The sequence below is a fragment of the Lytechinus pictus genome, chromosome 13 (assembly GCF_037042905.1).
Source record: "Lytechinus pictus isolate F3 Inbred chromosome 13, Lp3.0, whole genome shotgun sequence".
Classification (NCBI taxonomy): Eukaryota; Metazoa; Echinodermata; class Echinoidea; order Temnopleuroida; family Toxopneustidae; genus Lytechinus; species Lytechinus pictus.
This window is the reverse complement of record NC_087257.1, coordinates 15043541-15065876: the sequence shown is the minus strand read 5'-3', so window position 1 is coordinate 15065876 and position 22336 is coordinate 15043541. Positions and strand designations below refer to the sequence as shown.

At 36.6% G+C, this 22336-nt stretch overlaps 1 protein-coding gene across 1 annotated transcript in view; it reads right to left on the bottom strand.

Annotated features, from left to right (window-relative positions):
- The window catches only part of LOC129274068 (sushi, von Willebrand factor type A, EGF and pentraxin domain-containing protein 1-like), a 71264-nt gene that overhangs the window by 13898 nt on the left and 35030 nt on the right, over nt 1-22336 (bottom strand). The window contains exons 22-45 of the mRNA XM_064108315.1: nt 21846-22046; nt 21142-21384; nt 19889-20077; nt 18441-18647; nt 17435-17683; nt 16951-17196; nt 16430-16630; nt 14846-15439; nt 14402-14563; nt 13494-13655; nt 12658-12819; nt 11740-11952; nt 10760-11077; nt 9810-10169; nt 8784-9014; nt 8193-8346; nt 6479-6637; nt 5952-6216; nt 4810-5100; nt 4063-4207; nt 3103-3223; nt 2411-2544; nt 1694-1904; nt 519-718 (exon numbers count right to left, since the gene is read on the bottom strand). Of these exons, the coding sequence (XP_063964385.1) occupies nt 519-718; nt 1694-1904; nt 2411-2544; nt 3103-3223; nt 4063-4207; nt 4810-5100; nt 5952-6216; nt 6479-6637; nt 8193-8346; nt 8784-9014; nt 9810-10169; nt 10760-11077; nt 11740-11952; nt 12658-12819; nt 13494-13655; nt 14402-14563; nt 14846-15439; nt 16430-16630; nt 16951-17196; nt 17435-17683; nt 18441-18647; nt 19889-20077; nt 21142-21384; nt 21846-22046 (5418 nt within the window). The remainder of the gene's footprint in view (nt 1-518; nt 719-1693; nt 1905-2410; nt 2545-3102; nt 3224-4062; nt 4208-4809; nt 5101-5951; nt 6217-6478; nt 6638-8192; nt 8347-8783; nt 9015-9809; nt 10170-10759; nt 11078-11739; nt 11953-12657; nt 12820-13493; nt 13656-14401; nt 14564-14845; nt 15440-16429; nt 16631-16950; nt 17197-17434; nt 17684-18440; nt 18648-19888; nt 20078-21141; nt 21385-21845; nt 22047-22336) is intronic.

Genomic DNA, 22336 nt, shown 5'->3' with positions numbered 1-22336 from the left:
GGTGGGTCCGGCAATGTTACTATTTTCCCTCGGGGCTCGTGCCTCTCTTAAGAATAGTAATTGCTGAACCAACCTCGGACAAGAATATTTCCACTATACTTTCTCAAACCCGGTATATGTCTGCACTGTTTACTTACCAGAGGCTGGGAATCTTAGCACAAGACTTTATAATGGAGCAACCCCAATTTTGTTACATTTACATTTTTTACACAAGGAAGAAAGAAGTGGTTTATATTGAAAATGGGGAAGAAATTTTGCAAATCTGTTTAAGAAAATAATTACTTCAAAGGGGGAGGCTAATACCAAGTCCTCCCAGAGTAACAATGCTTCTCAGCCAATAAAGTTCACGGAACGTTGTCAGAATCGACCGTTGAACTTGTCAGAAAAAAAAAATGATGAAATGCTTCCCAGGAGGACAAGGGAAACTTTTTTCTCAAATGTGGGGGGGGGGGGGGTCAGGTAAGAAATGCCTGTAATAAGACTGACCAGTCAACAAAATCAGTCTCCATGAACCTCACCTTTCTGCCCCATGCTATCCGAGCCCATTACTATTGATCCCAGTCCAATGCCTCGAGCAGAAGACAAGGTCCTGTTCCTGAATACCGTTCTGCCATGGTCGACGGAGAGGGTCCAGCTAATATCGGGTTCAAATGACCATTGAAGGCTGATGTGATGCCAGGCATTGTCACACAGTGAGGACCCTATACTGAACGATGTACTGAATTAAAAAAAATGTTTTGAGGGGTATTTGAATTATTGCTATTCCATGATATACATCATATTTTGTTGTACATGTATTTAGTAATTTCATCACATGGTTTATTACAAAACATAATACTCCTTTATATATTGCATGTGAATTGGTGTGCACCTACAAATGGATTGAATTCTACTTTTGGGCTGCAATTTGGACTTTACTTTGGAGTGAATAAACTATTTTAACCCATCATCAAGTTCATTCATTTCTAAAAGCTATAGGCATGCCCCCTAGCACGAAACATAAATTCATTATTCACCAATTTATTACCCCATTTCATTAACCCTGATAATGTTATATCTTGTACAGCATCCGGAGTACATCAGTTTGTTGGGCCAATAGGACCATGGGCCTGTTTTATATAAACCAAGAACTATGGTAACTTTACCATTATGGCAACTATAATGGTAAGGCAGCTCAACGGCCAATCAAAATCATTTTTAATTATGTAATTCCTTTATGATATCATTTCACCATTGTATGTGTTCTTGAAAATGACAAATGGATAATGAATCAGTAACAAAGCTTTCAATTGTTTATATAACCCCCTATGCACATTTATTCATAGCATTATATTAATTATAGGATAGTGATAATGTGAATCTATGTGTTTTGTTTGTCTCAATATAACACATCTACTTCTGTAAGTTCATTGTTCTTGCTCATTGTATTGTGTTTCTCTATTTCAGATTTGTATGATGAAACTATATAAGAAATGATAAAGTCTTTTAATTAATACCATATTCAACAGGAAAGAGATACTTCGCTCCCAAACGGATTATCAAACATACAACTGTAACAGTAATGAAATTAAACATTGTCAATTGCCACAAAATATACACATCACTATATTGAATATTATATTTTCCCTTGATATGTTTATTTTTACAATTCCCCAAGAACTTAAAAAGGAATGATGATGCATATTAAGCTCACCTTTTACTAAAGACTTTGAGGCTGCAGGGATTGAAAAGTGAGTACGCCTCGTCATTAACAATGTAACCCAGGATATGGAAATCTTGTGGTGCCGCCAAAACCCGTATCCAGGCTGAGACAGTCATGTGACTGGTATCACCTGACTGAATATCAGCAAGATGGACTACTTCAGACCCAGAGTTAAAAATTACATCAAAATCGGAGGGCAATGCTGCAAAAAAAAAATGTGTTTCCATAATATTTCCACCTTAGATTTCATGATCTTACGAAGCTCAGTTTATTTAACTGTAAAAAAATCTAGATCTACGATGACAGTGACATCCTTGGTAGTACAAACTTTCTCATGATAAAAAAAAATCAGTGTTTCCTACTGCTGCATTTATTTATCTTTAAACCGAAAACTGATTTTATGCCAACTGGGTAATACACAAAATAAACTGTAAATGGTTAAGACTTTAAAGGCAAGACATATCTTTAAGAATCCCTTTGGGGAGGGGGCAAGAACGGTAAATTGGAAACTGTTTTATTGGACTGGCTCCTGTAATAGAGGTTTTAGTGGGTAAAATTCTTCTTCTTTTTTCAGAATAACCAGCCTCCTTCTGAAGATTCGTGCAGAAATGCATGCTTATAAAAGGGTAACCAATCACATGGTCTTAATAATCAGGTGGTCTTTCAATACAGGTGCTTGCTATAAAAGGTTTGAATGCTCTAGATTACCTGTTTCACAAAGCAATCCAGTGTAACCAGGGGCACACTGACAAACAAACTGAGTATATCCTTCCATGCAGGTTGCTTGATTTAGACAGGGGTTACTTTCACATTCCATGCTGGCCTCATCACAGTGAATCCCCCTGTAACGGCCAATCAAACAGTTGAAATTGAACTTTCCATGACAAGACATACTATATCCATTTTACAATGAAGCTTAAGATAAAGGGAAGTCCGCCTCTTAAAGGACTTGGTTATTTCGGAGGTGCCGCTGACTAGCGGGGTGCTCATGTGGCTCTCAGTATGAGTTTACAAACAATTTGCTGCAGAAGTAAGTTTGCCACATCAATATTATTGACATTGGTTACATGCTATAAAATTACTTCACTCGTAAAAGCATATATAATTTAAATATAATAATGATATTCAGCATTTATATATCACTTAATACAACATGTTGCATACTATCTTTACAACTTACAGCTATTCTGATCAGATACTCAAGCATATTGAAGAAATTCCATTCTACCGAGTATGTATTTAGTACACCTCGATGAAAAAAGGCAAATGTAAATGAAAAACTTGTAAAAGGGTGTGAGTGCTGGATGGGATTTGAATTCCGGACCTAGAAGTTCAAGGTCTGGAGGCTAATCCGCTGCACCACAGCACTTCTATGTATGCTAACCCATTTTTTTTTTTACCTGAATCCAACAGTACAGTTACAGATGTATCCACCAATGGCATCTTTACACGAACCACGGTTCAGACATGGATTAGAGCCGCATTCATCTATGTCAGTATCGCAAACATGCCCTGTGTATCCTGCAGAAAAAAATAAGGCTATGAATATCATTTATTATCGAAAAAAGACAATTCATAAAAAAAATATGACAATGAACAAATTAACTAAAAAAGACATTTAATTCATTAAACAAAATATATGACAATGAATAAATAATAATAATACTAATACTACTACATGTACTTATGATAATATCCTGATTTTTACCACCCACATCAGAATATTTGAGTGTTTTACACAAATATTATCGCATTGACTATCAGATTTTGCTCGACTGTACACAATGTATACATAATCTCCACTCCCTATGGGATATCATATAAAGGAGTAGTAAGGAAATCACAAATCCATCAAAATTGACATTAACCTTGTCATCAGATTATTTTTCAACTGCACTTGATGCATGAACAATCTCCACTCCCTGGGGAATATTGTATTGATGAGTAGTAAAGCTAATCACAAATTCAACAGCAAAGACATTATTACCTGGGTCACCAGATTCTGGCTTGAATGCACACTATGTATGTACAATTTCCACTTCCTAGGGAGTATTGTAGCTATTATAAGTTCAGCAAATTTCATATCCAGCAAACTTAACATTGACATCCTATGTTTTACCCATTGAACACCCAAGTGAAAAGAGTGTACATTGGAGTCTTTCCAATGTTCACAAGGGCGAAAATCAGATTAAACAACCTCATTATCACAAGTCCAAAATTAGAACTCCTTAGACCACACTGCTCCAAAAATAAATTGAAGACGAGAAATAGTTATAAAATAAAATATAATTCCCTGTGTTTTTAATTGCTTCTTATCTAAGACATGTAAACCAATAGATAGCAACATATTATTAACTTACCATATGGACACACACATTGAAAGCCAGATACCTGATCAATGCAAGTAGCATTGTTCAAACATGGTTGCGACAAACACTCATCAATATTCACCTCACAGTACGTCCCGTTGTAACCTGGTGGGCACTGGCAGATGTAGCCAAGGACCTGGTGTACAAATGGACAAAATCACAACAATGCATTCTCATCTGTGGGACAACCACATCGGCATTTTATTCTCTGCTCACCGCCAATGATTGGAGGAATTCTGCATTGAGGTTAATTCCTATCTATCTTTCTTTACATTCGAACATTCAGTTTCAAGGCTTATATCTACAAAATGTTATGTGTTCCTATACTTCTGTAGTATTCTTAAAGAATATTCTTTTCAATTTGTTAAAAAATGGTTGGGTGGGCACTCAACAATATACATGCCTAAGTATTCCCATTTTGTTTCATTTAATTACTCCTTGTTTGCTTTATTTCATTTTTTCAATTTTCACTATACAGAAATAAAAATCAATGAGAAACACAAATCAATGAACTTACAGTTGTAAATGGGGAATGAAGATACAAATAAAAAAGATCAATTGTTATGAATGATTAATTAAGTGTATGTTTAAAGAGAATAAATAAATCAGCAAAACAAATCTTTTGAAAATGCTGGTCCCTGCAGTATATTAATTGTAAAAAAAAAACAAGTTGGTTTCAAAACAAATATCCATAAAGCCAGGACCATCTTCATTAATTGTGGGCCATGTGCAATCTACCTGATCTAAACAAGTGGCCCCATTCTCACAGCCATTGTTGACACAGTCATCGACATCAATCTCACATGTAGTGCCTTTGAAGCCTTCCAGACATTCACACCTGAACCCACCATCATCCTCCAGACAGGAGCCTCCATTAGCGCAGGGGTAAGATGTGCAAGCAGGGGTCACGGGGAGCTGACACAGCAGACCAGTGTAACCCTGGGGACATCGGCAACGGTAGCCAGCCACTCCATCAACACAGGTGGCATTGTTTTCACACTCATTGTTAAAACAATTGTCCACATTGATCTGTTCACGAGGAAGGAAGGAGATAAAACAGATAAACGACTACAATTTTTACAAAATTCAAAAGTCTTTTACATTCTCACTCTATTTGTTAGATATGTTACTATTATGGTATAAAATATATTTAAATACGTTTTACCCTAACCTTTGAATGAGCTTAGTGCTTATCTCAAAATTTGTTTTGCACCCTGAAGCCATCTTGGGACATTTCATGAAATCAATGTTGAAATGAATAGTGGAGCGTCGTGGCCCAGTGGATTAGTCTCCGAAATTTGAAACAGAGGGTCGTGGGTTCAAACCCCAGCCATGGCGTAAATTCCTTCAGCAAGAAATTCATCCAGTGTCCTGCACTCGACCCAGGTGAGGTAAATGGGTACCGGCATTAAGTAATTCCTCAGAAAGCTGTGTGCACCTGAATAGGTAGCCTAGCTTAGCCAGGTAATAATAATTGCAGGGCCCGCTGGGAGAACAGTTTTCGGAACTGAAGTGGCTACCCTGGGTAAATATACTGTTATTATTATCATTATTTTAGTGATATCTTGATCACAGTAATATCAGTATGCAAGCTTTATATAGTACTCGATAAGATTGTTTCAAGGCACTGCATACTATACACAGTGCTTTAGCATGGCTACTCTGATTAGGCATCTAATCATTCAATGAATTCCTACCTACTGGCTACTCAATTACTACACCTGGGTGGAGAGTGGCAAATGTAGACAGATACCTTGCCAAAGGACACATGTGCTGCCGTGGGAGATGAACCCTGAACCTACAGGTTCAAAATTAAGAGACTTAGCCTCTGCCTCACAATACTTTTACAATCACTATAAATGATCAGGAAATGAATTTACCTCGCAGTTGGTTCCTTCAAACCCTACAGGACACTGACAGGTATATCCCCTAGGTCTGTCGGTACAAGTCCCATTATTCAGACATGGTGCACTGAGGCACTCGTCCTGGTCTGTCTCACAGTGGATTCCAGTGAAGCCTTCATCGCATTGGCAAGTGTAGCTATCAACATCATCAAGGCACGACCCTTGGATACAGGGGAAACTAGAACACTCGTCTATGTTCACTTCACATCTGGGTCCACTGAAACCTGATAAACAGGTGCAACTTTTGAAGAGACAGAGACAGAGAGAATAGAAATATATTGTTTTACAATTACAAAAGTGTTTATTTAAAATATTTATTTTGAAACCGTAATTTTGCTTGCAAATTCCATGCACACCTTTTTGTACTCCATTTCAAAGCAAGAAAAAAGTTGAATGTCATGTTGTCACTTTTATGAAACACAACGTTTGAACTAACATTTATTGCATAAAAAATTATTCTGCTTCCTTTAAAGCTTGGTAATAAATCCTTGAACTGTACTTACCTGAAACCAGTTTGGAGACTAATGCAGATTCCATTATTCAAACATGGTGCGTTCTGGCAGAAATCAATGGGAACATCACAAACCTCGCCATGGTAGCCATTGAAACAGTCACATGACCAAGAGCTAATCCCATCATGGCATGTTCCATTAATGCACGGACTGTGGAATAAAATATGGTATCAATTTTGAGGGTATAAGTATGCCACAAGACTGCTATATCCAAGAGATGGTCCTATATGTCGAATTCACTCAAACAAAACGTAAATTCTTAGATAATTGCATTATTATCATCATTAATTTACATACATTAAAGTAAAGCACTGTTACAAGCTTTTAACAACATTGGTGTTGGATGAAGGACAATGCAACTTATGAAATAGGGTTCATTGAGGTGAAAAAAGGCAACTCACAAAAATATATGAAATCAATACTTCCTTGGGGAGAAATATACAACAAGTGGAACGCCTCTGGCAGTCTCGCCTGCATTACGCGATTTAATATACATGTAGCAGCAGTGCTAACTTTGAAAACTACAATAAAATAATCATTCACAAAAACACCATTCATATAATGACATAATACCACGTTCATTGACCATAAATGACATTTTAACGGTGACTTAAGACTTGTCAACTACACCCATGTCCACATTTCATTCACTCTATCCATAAACTTTCAAAGTTATGATGGCAATTCAACAATTACCCCAACATGGCCTAAGTTTATTGACCTTAACTGACCTTTGACCTTGGTTTTGTGACCTGAAACTCACAGGGGATGTTCAGTGATACTTGATTACTCTTATGTCCAAGTTTTATGAACTAGATCCATAAACTTTCAGAGTTAGGATGGTAATTTAACAAATACCCCCAACACGGCCAAAGTTCATTGACCTTAAAAGACCATTGACCATGGTCATGTGACCTGAAACTCGCACAGGATATTCAGTGGTACTTGATTAACCTAATGTCCAAGTTTCATGAACTAGATCCATAAATTTTCAAAGTTATGATGGTAATTCAACAAATACCCCCAACTTGGATAAAAGTTCATTGACCCTAAATGACCTTCGACCTTGGTCATGTGACTTGAAACTCAGGCAGGATGTTCACTCATACTTGATTAACCTTATGTCCAAGTTTCATGAACTAGATCCATAAATTTTCAAAGTTATGATAGTAATTCAACAAATACCCCCAACTTGACCAAAGTTCATTGACCCTAAATGACCTTTGACCTTGGTCACGTGACCTGAAACTCGAGCAGGATGTTCACTAATACTTGATTAACCTTATGCATAAGTTTCATGAACTAGGTCCATATACTTTCTAAGTTATGATGTCATTTCAAAAACTTAACCTTCGGTTAAGATTTTGAAAATAATTCTCCCAACATGGTCTAAGTTCATTGACCCTAAATGACCTTTGCCCTTGGTCATGTGACCTGAAACTCAGGTAGGTTGTTTAGTAATACTTGATTATCCTTATGGCCAAGTTTCATGAACTAGGTCCATATACTTTCTAAGTTATGATGTCATTTCAAAAACTTAACCTTAGGTTAAGATTTGATGTTGACGCCGCCGCCGTCGGAAAAGCGGCGACTATAGTCTCGCTCTGCTATGCAGGCGAGACAAAAATTACAATTCTCACAGGATTATGAAACTAACATGCAAATTATTCTTGGTCCTATATTAAAAAAAAAAAGACTGTCTCACCTTGACAAACAATCATCAATGTTTTCCTCACAAGTAGGGCCTGAGAATCCAGATGTACATACACATGAATAGTTCCCAATCAAATCCAAGCAGGTTGATCCGTGAAAGCAGGGTTCGCTTGCACACTCGTCAATGTCTATTTCACACTGGGACCCTGGTTACACATATCAAAGTAATGAACAGTCATGACATATAAACAGATTACTCTCACCCTCTAATGCAGATGGAAAAATGAAATAAATAATAAACAAATGGTTAAAACACATGAAATCAAAGCACTTTGAATCTTCAGATATAATCCATCAAAATATTGTTGGAAATATCATTCCTACTATTATTTCTTTAAGATAGAAAAATCACATTCTTTTTATCATTCCAAGATTTCAATATTGAAAAGAGAAAATAGTTGCCTGTATTTCTGATTATCACTGTTCAATGTTTTACTTTTTTCCAACCCCATATCCAATCACTTTATATAATTTTTTTTATTTATACAGTTCTGGGCAAAACATACTACAAGTAAACATCAAATCTTACATCCTGTCGGAAAAAAATGTTGATGAAACGTTCCTCTGCTTTTGTAATGCTTACCTTGATATCCGGGAACACAGAGGCATGAGAAGGTCTCCTGATGGCTGATACAGCTACCTCCATTCAAACACTGATCGTCACCCTGACAGAAATCTACAGCATCTTGGCAATCCTCCCCAGTCCTACCAGGAGGGCACAGGCATTGGTAACCACCCACCTGGTCCAAACAAGTAGCATTGAGACCACAGGGGTTCTGGGTACACAGGTCGATACTTACGTCACATGTTGGACCTATTATCAAAACGAAAATCCTAGCTATTAAATTAAAGCTCTGGCAATATAGAAGAATCTTCTTGTTCAAGTATTAGCCCTTGTTTTGTAAACATGTGCTCTTTTTCATCCTATATTATCCTTGTCCTCCTCATTAACATCATGTTATGAACTTTATCATTTCTTTGGTCATCAATGTTAAACTTTATTAGTTTCATTATTGTAATCATTGTTATTTGATTATTATTATTGTTGTTATTGCTCATGCAGGGCCTAGCCTGTGGATTTCTCTCCCACACAGTTTGAAAACCCAGACTTCAGTGACCACCTTCAAGGGCAACCTGAAAACATACCTGTATAAGAGTGTTCTTTGATAGACATTGACTTATTGTTCAGACATGTACTATATATGTAAATAGTTTTTGTTGTGTTCTGCTCTGAAGTGCCTTGAGCATCTAATCAAGATGGAAAGTGCGCTATAGAAATCTCATGTATTATTTATTATTATTACTATAATTATTATTAACATCATTATTCTTGTGTATATATCATCATGCTAGTATAAATAGCATCATTAATATCACTACAATTAACTTTACTCTTGTTTAATTATTACTGCCAATATCATTTCCCTTATTAATATCATCATGCCTGTTAATGGCTAATTCTATTTTGAAAAAAAAGGGTCAATTTAAGTTCTCATGAAATATTACGATAACAAAAAAATAATGGTATTGAAAATAAGGTGGAAAGGATGTGCCATATGGCTTGCTCAGCGAGTTACATGTACTTGGAATTTTACTACATTTTACACACCTGTAAATTCTTCAGTACAAGTGCAGGTAAATCCATCAACGTCATCCGTACAGGTCGCTCCATTGGAGCAAGGAATGGACGGACAGTTGTCTCTATCGACCTCACAGTCGCGACCTATGAACCCAGGAAGGCATTCACATGTATAGAGATGAGAAGCGCCCTCTACAGGTTGACATGATCCTCCATGAAGACAGGGTGCATCATCACATGCGTTTCTGTGTCTCTCACAGAGCTCTCCTGCGTAACCTTCTTGGCAGAGGCACTCATAGGTGTCATCCAGGTCAAAGCAGGTCCCATTGTTCATGCAGGGGTCACTCAAGCAAAGGTCAATATCTATTTGACACAGATGACCCTCATAACCTACATTTTGGAAATGAATAGAAAAATGCAAGGTTTGACGACAAAAGTGTTTCATACATACCAAGCATCAGGCAACAGACCTGATGTTTGGTATGTCTGACAGGGACTGTTGCTCATCTCCTTAAATTTCCATCTCGCAGCCTCTTCTCGTATACATTGCATACAATAATATAGTGATAGACACATTTGACGGGATTTACCAAAGCTAGAGACAGACTTAAAGATTGATTATATAATGATGATATGGATCCAATGAAATGAATGGCTTAAATCATGTGACCAGTCACTTATTTAAGCCAACAGGAAAATTTTGCCATTGATGGGAACTAATGACGAGGTCTATGACTGGTCATAGTTGTGAGATGAGGAGGGTTAATCAAATAAGGATCCACATCTTTGTTTCATAAAACAGATAATATGCATCATTTTCCATGGGCATTAGAATAATATTCCAAAAAATTGCTACCTTAAAAACAACAAAAACGCACTCAGCTATGCCTCAGACACAACAGAATTGTTGTAAAAAGAAACTCGTGCATATAATTCTTACTAAAGCCCTCGATGACGTGCATTAATTGTTGTATACTAACCAGATGTACACAAACACAGGAATCCGCCATATGTATCCACACAAGAACCACCATGGAAGCAGGGATGGTTGTGACATTCATTGATGTCTCTGCGATATTCACACTCGTAATCGGGACCGTACTCTCCCTCCACCACTCTACATATATCGGCATCGGGGCAAGGGTTCGGTGAGCAGGGGTGACGCACCAATTGGCAATCATCACCATGATACCCCGGGGTACACAGGCATTCATAGTGAGTCGGTGAGCTGAAGCATGTTGCGTTGTTCTGACATGGCAGAGACTGGCAGAGATCAAAGGGTTTTTCGCATTCCACCCCTAAAACAAAATTGTGAAGATATTTTTATTAAATTATGGTCATCTAACAAAACAGATGCAAACAATTTTATAATTTAAGTGTAACGGAATGGTTATAAAATAGATTATGTTCATTGTAACTAACTTTATCTCTTTACATGACATTCCATGATAATTTTGTGAAATATTGGAGCTTTTTCATACAGTAATTTGAAATGTATGCATAATTGTACACTTATTATAATATTAAGTTAATACGAATATTAAGTGCCAAATTAGAGACCTCAGGTCTTCTTTACTTTTTACCAAAGTAAGACAGTAATTTTTAAGTTCTATTTTGACCCAAAATACAACTTGCGTTAAAATGCTTGTGAGTAAAGGTACTATCCATCTCAAAAGAATATGTATCAATCTATATCGAATGTGTCAATCTAAGTTGAAAGGCTTAAAACATGACAGAGAATCATATCGTGCAAATCTATATGAATATTATAGCTATTTATGAATTTCCCTTGCCCTAACCCTTGATTCCCTCCATAGTTAGCTCATTGTTTTAATGGTTCTTGTATCAAAGTGCATCATGGGACATTTTCATATTCATTGGAACACTGTCATAAACAATTGACTACTTTGATCAACTGAAAAAAAAACACTTTTCCACTCCATACCGGTACAACACTAACCTGTATATCCAGGTAAACAAATACAAGAATAGCCATTGACACGATCAAGACATGTCCCACTGTGAAGACATGGTCTATAGAGGACGCACTCATCAATATCAATCTCACAATTGCTGCCAGTGAAGCCTGGAGCACAAATGCATTGAAAGTTGCCTCGTAAGTCCACACAGGTCGCTCCATTCTGACAAGGCTCAGATGCACATTCATTAATATCTAAGAATGAAATACAATTCATTTGAATCTCAGTAGTATTAATTGGATGAAATTAACTTCACACTAAGGTGATGTAACTTCACGAATAATTACATTGATGATTACATTGGTGATTGCATGTTTGTATTTGTAAACAAAAGTTCTTCATTCTTTTCTTAAACCTGACTTGATCTTACCATTGTATTACTATTGTATGCAAGCAAAAAATATCATCATCATGTGTTCACAGAGGCATGCATATTAAACAAGCTGAGCTTATTTTCTGACTTACAATTGGGGCATTTTGGAGCTATTAACCCCAACCCCCAAAATGATAATAATGACAATGAGACTAACAATGATAATAAAAATAACTTTAGGATGGTAACAATAATAAAAACAAAATTTAAATACATAAATTTCAAAATCTATAATTATACATAATTATAATAAATAACAATTATTTATGATATTTATGACAAAATACAAGAATGTGAACATTTGCAAGTGGTGGCATGTTGATCCATTTCTAGCAAGAACCAAAAATATTTGCGAATTTTTGGGCAGGCCTCTACTGTACAAACGTGTTATTAGTGCAAGAAATTTGAAATATAGGCCTAATTTAGAAGCAAATTAAAACCATATTTAGGTAACATATTTCATTTACATAAAAATAAATTTAGGTAGTTTTTATCAAATTTTCATGATTCATTTTTTACTTCTTACCTGTGCATTCCTGCACTGATAGTGCTCCACTGTTATTGGTTGAAAGATGTCCGGGGCAAAGGTCACAGGAAGTCTGTTGCACTTGACTTTGATACGAACCCAACGGACATAGATCACAAGGAACAAAACCAGACGGAGAGAAGGAGCCAGGCTGACATGGCTCTATTAGGGGAAGATGGGATAAAAATATACCATAAGAAAATTGCATTATTAAAACACTTTTTTGATCATCTGTAATTCTCCAAACCGCATAGATACCTTTGTTTAATCTTTACAATTTTCGCCAATTGTTTAGAATGAGGTAATTTGAAAATTTGTTAACACTTGTGCCTATTTCCTTACTATGTAATGTACACTAATTCAACTTTTGACAGTGTAAAGAAAAAAAAAGTAGTTTCGGATCTAATTTGCTTATTTTTGCTTTTTGACAAGACCCCAGCTCGCACTTGGATCTTGCACCCACAACTGCTATGGCACTGGGGTTTTTTCTGTTCGTGCACCTCTACCTTGGACCTCTCTCCCTTCACGATGCACCCAATACTGACACCTTCAAGAAGAGACTAAATACGCACCTTTTCAAGACTCGGCACACATAGTTATGTTTTTAATTATGTTTACTCATCATTCTGTAGATTATTCATTTATGTATTGTACAATTCTATTTGAATATCTCTTTTACGTACACAGCGCTTTGAAACTTTTTGTGTAAAGCGCTTCGTAAATATCAATTATTATCATTATGATTATTATTATATTGAAGACCATATTGTTGTGTTGGCTTTATTCCCTGTGGCTTATTGTTAGTTTTGGGGGTGGCTGGTCACATTTTGACTTACCGATGCATTGCTGAATTTGATGGCTGCCGCTAGCCATTGTGTTTGTTCCATTAGGGCAGTGAAGGCATGAGGTGCTGAGGGGTTCAGGTTGGTAAGTTCCAATAGGACATAGCTCGCAGGGGGCTACACCGGTAGGTGAGAAGTAACCTGCATCACATATATCTGCAGATGTGAAATTATAATGATGATGATAATGATAATTATAATACTAAAAATATTGCCAATACTATTGCCATTACTGAACTTTGAACACTAATAGGTACCAATAGTATTGTTTCATATCAGGGCAGTACCATAAAACATGTATGTCTGGCTCCCTATAAGTAAGACTTTATTTGTCTCTTTTTTCTAGTTCATATAATTAGTTTTAATGCTCTATCATTGCTTGGCCAGTTCGTGAAGTGAAGTAAGAATTGAGAAAAGTCTGCATATACAGAAGGTTGATTATTATATAAAATTGCTCAGTATTTATAAAAATGTTTACATTTTCAAAAATCAATATAACAATAAACTGAATCAATGTTTCCAAAATCCTCATCCTACTACTCTAAATTCTCATTAGGTTTGCTTTAGTTCTTCTTATAACTGATGTTGTTTTATTCTGTTTTTTATTTTGTTTCTTTGCTACTTGTCACTTGCTGCATCTATATATCAAAATTACCTTAAGGGCAAAGTTACTTTGGGTGTGTGCATTTTAACCTTCTGGCTTTTTAGTGCATTCCTGTATTCAAATAATTTATCTTTCAATTTGTTATATATCATAATAATATGCCCACTATACTTTATCACTATTGTTTGTTTTTGTTGATGTTGTAACAATATTTTTTATTGTCTTGTTTCTTAATTAAATATGAAATAAATGCTAAGTTGAATTGCATTGACATTACTTAATCTACCTTTCTACTCACCCAAGCACTGAGTATGATTAGTAGATGCATCCTCCTCTGTCCATTGTCCCTCTTCGCATGGGATACACGATGACTGTGCTTCAGAGTCTTGATAGGTTCCTCTAGGACAGGCCTGGCAAATCCTGGTCACATTGTCAAAGAATGTCCCCACTATGCAAGGAACTGGGGAAAAAGGATATGGATTTGTATATGTCAAACCTGAAAGATCAAGGACACATTATTATTGAATGTCCTCACAATACAAGAAACTGAAAGACAAGATAAGGATTCATCTAGTTTGAGCTTGACAAACCCTGATTACATTGTCAATGAATGTCCCCACGATGCAAGAAATTGAAAGACAGAATATGGTTTCATCAATGACAAGTTTGAACAACCTGGGATTTAAAAGTCAGTGTGTTAATGAAATAGTAATAACGACACTGGGGTTTTAGAATTTCATACCACATTGCAAATCTTCATTGTCGGCAGTGAATCCATCATCGCACATAACCTCTGCATAGTCGTATGTCAATGAATCCACATCCAGGGTGATGTTTGCTCCAGGAACATCTGTGATGTCGGGGAAGGTACCGTCCAAGATCTGCTCATAGAGGATATCATTCATAGAAATCATAATGTCCTCAGCATCTGTGGCAGCAGCAAAGCTATCAAGGCTTGGGTCTTGATTGATGTTAACCTCAAAGTCCCACTCGATGGAAACCACAAAAGGGCTGGCCACTTGTCGTTTCAGGCGATGTTCAGTCCTCCTCTCCATCTGCAAGGCCTTGTCTGTTTCCTCTTTGCTTCTAAGGATTGCCCGTCGTCGAGGAATCTCTCTGCGACCTCTTCGGCTAGCCTCGATATTTGGTCCACATGTAACCCTGACATTATCTGCAGTGCACTGGTCTGACTGGGTGCAGATATCACTGAAATCAGTTCCCTGGAGGATTGCTAGGAAGGATTCGGCGATTTGGTTCAGAGTGTCCTGCGTGCCACAATCTCCAGAGAAGTACAGAAGTTCATTGGGAAGGTTGCATTGGCCTGGTCTCTTGATTGCTTTAAAGGATTGGAAGCAAATGTTTATGATATATGATTACAATAAGATACTACAATACTAATAAAATCACAGAACAAGACAACTAAAGTGGATTACAAAAAAATGACAAAAATATCTTGAGATAAAAGCAAGAAAGAATTATAGCCATAGCACAGTATGAGGCAGAAACAAAATAGACAGGAAGGGTAATGTAACGTAACGATTTGACAGGCATTTGGGCCTACAGCTTGTGGGAAAATATGTCTGAGGGATCTAAGTGTAGAAGGAACTACACAAAGAATAGGAACCAGAATCAGCTGGATAGAGAATTTCAAGAATTGGAATGGACTATAACTGCAACAGTGTAAGCGAATGTCAGATTTAATTGGAAAGGGTGGTAGCATTATAATAATAATAATAATCTGTTTTTTTATATAGCGCTTAATACATCGGAACGACGTGTCTAAGCGCTTTGCAGATATATTATTACCCCGGTCATTATCCTCCAAACAAGAAAAAAAATGGAATTAAGTAACAATCAGCATCATGTGTTTCCTACAGAAATACTACAGTGTCTTTGAATTGCTATTGGTATTCCTCATTGTCAGGGCTCGACATTAGCAGCGGTCTGGTTGCTCGGCGTAACCTAAATTGAAAGTCGGACCACCAAAGTTCTGTAAAAGCCCACACTTGGAGGCCCAGACGGGATACCAAAGTTTGGATAAATTGTAATGTTTTCTATTGTTTAAAGGGCCACCAAATTTGCTTTGCGGGCCACCAAAAATGTGAAATTGATGATTTTGGTGGACAGATTGGGCCACCAAGAAAAAAAGTTAGTGTGGAGCCTTGCCTATCATCTCATCATTGGCATTATAAGCTGGATTCCTGAAATAAATCTTCTCCCCATTGTTTTCCTTATGAAAAAAAAAATAGATCGTCGATGAAAAGATGCTTGTGTAATTCAAGGGGAAAAAATTTAATCTTCTGGTAAGGTGCTTTCTAATACTCACCTGAGCAGTCTGGTACATAGGCATGAGGACTCCAGAGCCCACTGCCTCCGCAGACGTAGTGTTCAGGGGGCTTGCGGGATGATGGAAGTCTTGGGATGTCAAAGTTATTGTTACAGAAGATGCTGCAGAACCTTCCATACGCCCACTGGTCACAGGAAATTGCTCCATTCCCAGGCGCTCTCAAGTCATTGCATGTAACAGCTGAAAATGCAAAGTTGGTGTTATTCTGTGGTATGCGTAGGCGGCAGAGCATCTAATCTTTTGAAGGACTTTTTTTAAATAAATGCATTCATCTTGATAATCATTTTTTAACTCAACAAAGGTTATTTGTATTGTGTTTGTTAATTTTTTTCCTAAATACTTAATTTATCATATAAACTAGGATACTAAACTACTACCTTTTTTTGACTATATTTCAATTTTTCATGTGATGTTTGATTTGCTTTTAAACAGAAATTAAATCAGAATCTAGATCTAAATATTGATTGTTTGATAGAAATATACTACAATCTGCAACTTACGTTTCACTTCAACGGAAAATTCACATCCGACAGTTTTTCCATTGTCTGTGTTTGAGGCTAGATAACTAACAACATGTTCTCCCCAGGGAAATGTTGCCATGTGGTTGTCATGGTTACTGGTGATGAGGAGGTCATCGCCGGTAACCTCTTCAAAGATAGGTACTTCCCAGCTGACTTCGGTCAAGACCTCACTGGTGTTGACATGGATATCATCAGGACAGAAGACTACTTCTGGCGGGATCTCATCTGAAACCGACAATAGATTCAAGTGGTATCAGCTTTCATGGGAGCTATTATTTATGAAAAACGTTAAGAATATATGGAATGGAAACTTCTTTAAAGGAAGCAAACTTGATGTAAAGGTATCAGCAAGAAATTCTTGGGCCAAGCCTATCTACCTAGCAATTGCAACTGTCAGAGCAGGGAAAATGAGATAATGATACTGCAATCTCAAACTGGCAACATTAGAATATGCATTCATTACCTTGAACATACACAGAAAATGAACACGTCACAGAGTTTCCCGATGAATCTATAAATGTATAGCTAGCCACAGCATCTTCTGTGAAGTTAAAGGGGGATGTCAAATTTTCCGGGACAGTCATCACTGCAAGAACTTCATCGGCATTGTCCTGCGCCCTGGGCAGATCGAAGGTTATTTCCACGCCCCAGATTTCAGTACGGATGACGGAAATTGGTCCGGGACAGAATGTGAGTGTTGGAGCTACATTATCTGGATGTTAACAAGAGAAAGAGAAAACATTTTTGAAATATTCAGTGCTCTTTTTCCTGCCTTGTCTACCCATAGTATATGGTTGTATGGTTTAAGTAAGTGTGGCAACTTGCTACATTTATATTCACAAAGGAAAACAGAGTTATACAATTTTATAGTTTTCAATCTCCATGAATGTTCGGATATAGAATGTAAGTCCACACATGAGGGCAGCTGTAAGTCTCTTCTATGGGAGCTCGTAATAAGCCAAACGAGCACATGTGTATTCTGATTCTGAACCCAGAGCGGATAACAAGGCAAACAAGTAAGGGATTATACAGGGTTCCCACAGAAATTTGAAAAAAGAATTCCATGACTTTTCCATGATTAAATTGCTGCTTTCCATTACTTCCTCTGACGTCCCAGGAGTTATTTAGAATTTGGGATGTCATAAAACTGGAAAAAATGGAAATCATGAACACCAATTATAATAGGAGAGTATGATCACAGAGTAAGAGGGTTGCGAACACAACAAACAGGAAAGCTGCCATAGCCAAGAGGTAAATGCAATTCCATGACTTATCACAAATTTTCCAAATTCCCTGCCTTTCCATGACCACAAATTTTTCCAGGATTTTCCATGACTGTGGGAACCCTGATTATAAAAATGCTTTTCTTTGTTGATTGAAATATCTTTAGCATGTTCACTACAATAGCAACCATTTTTTAAATATCAAGCATCAAGTTTTTAAAGGTATTTTTATGCTACCAGCCATACCGGTACATGTGACTTCAATATCTGCTACATTTGTATCCCACTCTCCATCTGCACCACAGGAAACAGAGTGAACAGTGCCCTCTAACGTTAGTCCATTGCGACAAAAGAAGGTACATTCCGTCCCATAGTAGAGTTTCTCTATATTCGTGCATGTAGCAGGGTATACACTGATGTTGAGCGGTACATCCAGGGGATCGCATCCAACAACTACCAAGATAGACAAATGAAAAATATAGTTTGAAAAGGAAAGGAACAATATCAGGAGAAAAAGATTTACAAGGAAAAAAGAAAAGGGGAAACAGCAAGTCCATGGAATCATTAATAAAATTTCATTGATAAAATGTACAGTGCTTCATCAACATTTTTCGTCTCACAAGTTGCCAGATCTGATTTCCTAGATTTTAATTTGCCGAGATATATTGTTATTATGGTAACTGTCATATAAAAAGAAATTGCCTGATAAAACATTGTGCTTAATTCATTTTGGACTTACAGTTCATCTGAACATCAATTTTTACCATATCAAGAGTGAGACTCCAACTCATGCATGCATTAAGTGTATCAAAGACCTTTGACCCATCACTTTTGCCATTCAACCAAGAATACATGACAGCATTATTGAGTGTTCTAAAGGCATCATACCGGCCTCCTCTTCACCATGTATTTTTACAATATCCTTGCCAGGCTTCTTGCCAGTTTGAGGATCGCTGGGCATAATTGCCAAATTAAAGGACAAGTCCACCCCAACAAAAACTTGATTTGAATAAAAAGAGAAAAATTCAACGAGCATAACACTGGAAATTTCATCAAAATCGGATGTAAAATAAGAAGGTTATGACATTTTAAAGTTTTGCTTCATTCCACAAAACAGTTATATGCGCATCCCGGTCGGTATGCAAATAAGGGAACCGATGACATCACTCACTCACTATTTCTTTTGTATTTTATTATATGAAATATGAAATATTTTGATTTTCTCGTCATTGTCATGTGAAATGAAGTTTCATTCCTCCCTGAACACGTAGAATTCCATTATTTTAACATTTTGTGGTTCAGGCAATGAGGTCCTAATCCTCAAATTCGTAAAAATTAAAATATTGTATTATTCAAACAATAAAAAACAAAAGAAATAGTGAGTGAGTGACATCATCGACTCTCTAATTTGGATGTAACTGGCTCGTTCATATAACTATTTTGTTAAAAATAAGCGAAACTTTGAAATGTCATAACTTTCTTATTTTACATCCGATTTTGATGAAATTTTTAGCATTGTGCTTATCTGATTTTTCTCTATTGATTCAAATCAACATTTTTCTGAGGTGGACTTGACCTTTAATCTATCATTGCACAGGTTAAAATCTAAGCACACATCTTCAACTCTCCTTTTAAAATTCTCTCCCTCTCCACCACCCTGCCTGTGTCACCGGCACAAGCTGCTGAATACCTACTATCGCAATAGGGTGCTGTTTCTCTCTGCCAGTGCATGCGCTGTCCTGTGTAGTTGCACTGTGTTAGGCTCGGTCCTACGAGGGAGTATCCAAGAGCGCATTCTACCTCACATTCACTTCCCCAAACATTGTCACATGATCCAACGATATTACCAAAGACAGGTGGATGGAGAGGCTGACATCTCCTCACTGCAAGTCAAATCGATAACAATAGAAATGTTTAAAATAATATATTTGCAGAAGCAAGCCCTCTACAAGCTTTCAGAAACAGTGTATGGTAACCCTCAATCATTGCTCAACTTTGTATATGATTAACAGCTTATATTTCCAAAGATGCTTGGTGGAGGGTTAAATATCTTCTCACAAGTCAAATTGATACCAAATGAAATGATCTAGACAATATATTTGTAGGATCAAGCCATCTAAAAGCTTTCAGAAACAGTATATGGTAATCCTGAAACATTGCTCAATGTTGTATATAATGAATAGCTTCTATTTCCAAAGACGCTTGGTGGAGGGGTAGATATCTTCTCATAAGTCAAATCAATAACAAAAGAAATGTTTAAAATAGTATATTTGTAGAATCATGCCCTCTAAAAACTTTCACACACAGTCTATGGCAATCCTCAATCATTGCCCGACTTTGAATGTAGCTAATGGCTTCTATTCCATCTCGAAATTTTAGTTACTTGTGATTTCACATCAGGCAGAGATACAATGCTATGAAAATACTATCTTTGTAGACAAATCAGGCCCTATAAGAGTTTTCAGACAAAGTCCTACTATACTTTAACTCAAGTTAGTCGATGACTATTCCATCATGCAAAAGTCTAGGATTAAGTTATTATATATTAAGAAGATATACAGTAAAACTATTGAATTGAATTTGAAGTTGATAAATTTAATGCGTTTGGCAACATTAAAAATCAACATCAAAATAATTTACAATCACAAAGATTATAAAATTATGAGCCAGTATCTCAAATATTAGCTTACATTTTTGTGGATGAGGCCCAATGGGAATACATACTAAAATCTATGATTAATAATAAAATAAGGAAATATGTTTACCCAGTAATATACAGTGATATTGGTTGCTACGGGCAACAACACATACACCAGCACATCGAGCACACACAAATTGACACAATAAACATAAACATAAATAAATATCATTTGATCAGACACAAATTTTCTTACTTTCCCACTTCATTTCATCCCTCTGATTCAATCCTTTGATTCAATCTACTGACCTCTAACAGAGACCTCAAAAGTGCAGGTCTGGGTGTTTCCTTGGGCGTCTGAAGCAGTACACGTCACGGCATAGTCCCCTTCAGGCTTCAATCCTTGCTCCATGTTACACACAATATCGGTGGCAGCGGTGGGATCATTATCAGTGGCCTGGACATCCCAGGTGACATCGGCAAGCAGTTCTCCTTCGGGAGCATACACAATGAAGTCATTGGGGCAGGTAGTGAACATTGGCTCTTCAATATCTGAAAAGGAATAAATTGAATGCAAAAAGTATTAAATTGGAAGCTCATGAATGAATACAGCTTTCATAACATTATCCATGATTATAACTCTTAGAAGTGCCATTTAAATTTCTTGTGTGTATATACTACCATAATTTACCTAAAGAGATATCGGACATAGTCTTTTACAACATTTACTTCAACATCTAACTGTTGCTGCTGCTTCTACTTAAAAGTAATTCAAATAATGAAAATTATAAAATATAAATGAAAACAATGATAACTTTGATGATAATTATGATGACAGTAATGAAAATAATAATAGTAATAATAATATTTGTAATAATAATAATAATAAAAATAATAAAATTATTATTATCAATAATAATAATAGTAATAACAATAATAATATTAATAATAATAATAACAACAATAATAGTATTGATCATTTCAGTAACAAAATAGGATTCAATAATACTGACCTACACATGATGCTTTAGTGATGTTCCTGGACCAGAACCCTGTTCCCAGGCAGACAGTGTCAGTCAGGATCCTAGGCTGGATCTGGAAACCTGGTGTGTTACATCGAAGCAGGCACGTCTCTCCAAACCTCGGGTCTGTCTGGCAGTCAGGAGGTGTGATGGTGGCTCCATCGACCACCTCTAGAGGAGAACAGGCGATGGCTGACAAAGACAAAATTCCAATTTCAATTATAGTTTTCTTTAACCCTAAACCCACCATTTTCCATGACCATTCCGCTGTGCGAAAGTTTTCGACCGCGCCATTAGCTGAATTTATACTTTGAAGTCTTGCACATGTTTTGAGACCGAATTTTTGATGCCCGAGTGTTTGGTTCGAAAACTTTATCTTCTTACTCAAAAAATATAAATTGATCAAGATAGCCTTAGATATCTTTCCAAATTGCCTTTAGACCCTTACGATCAGTCTCTGAATATGTTAAGGGTGCAAAAAA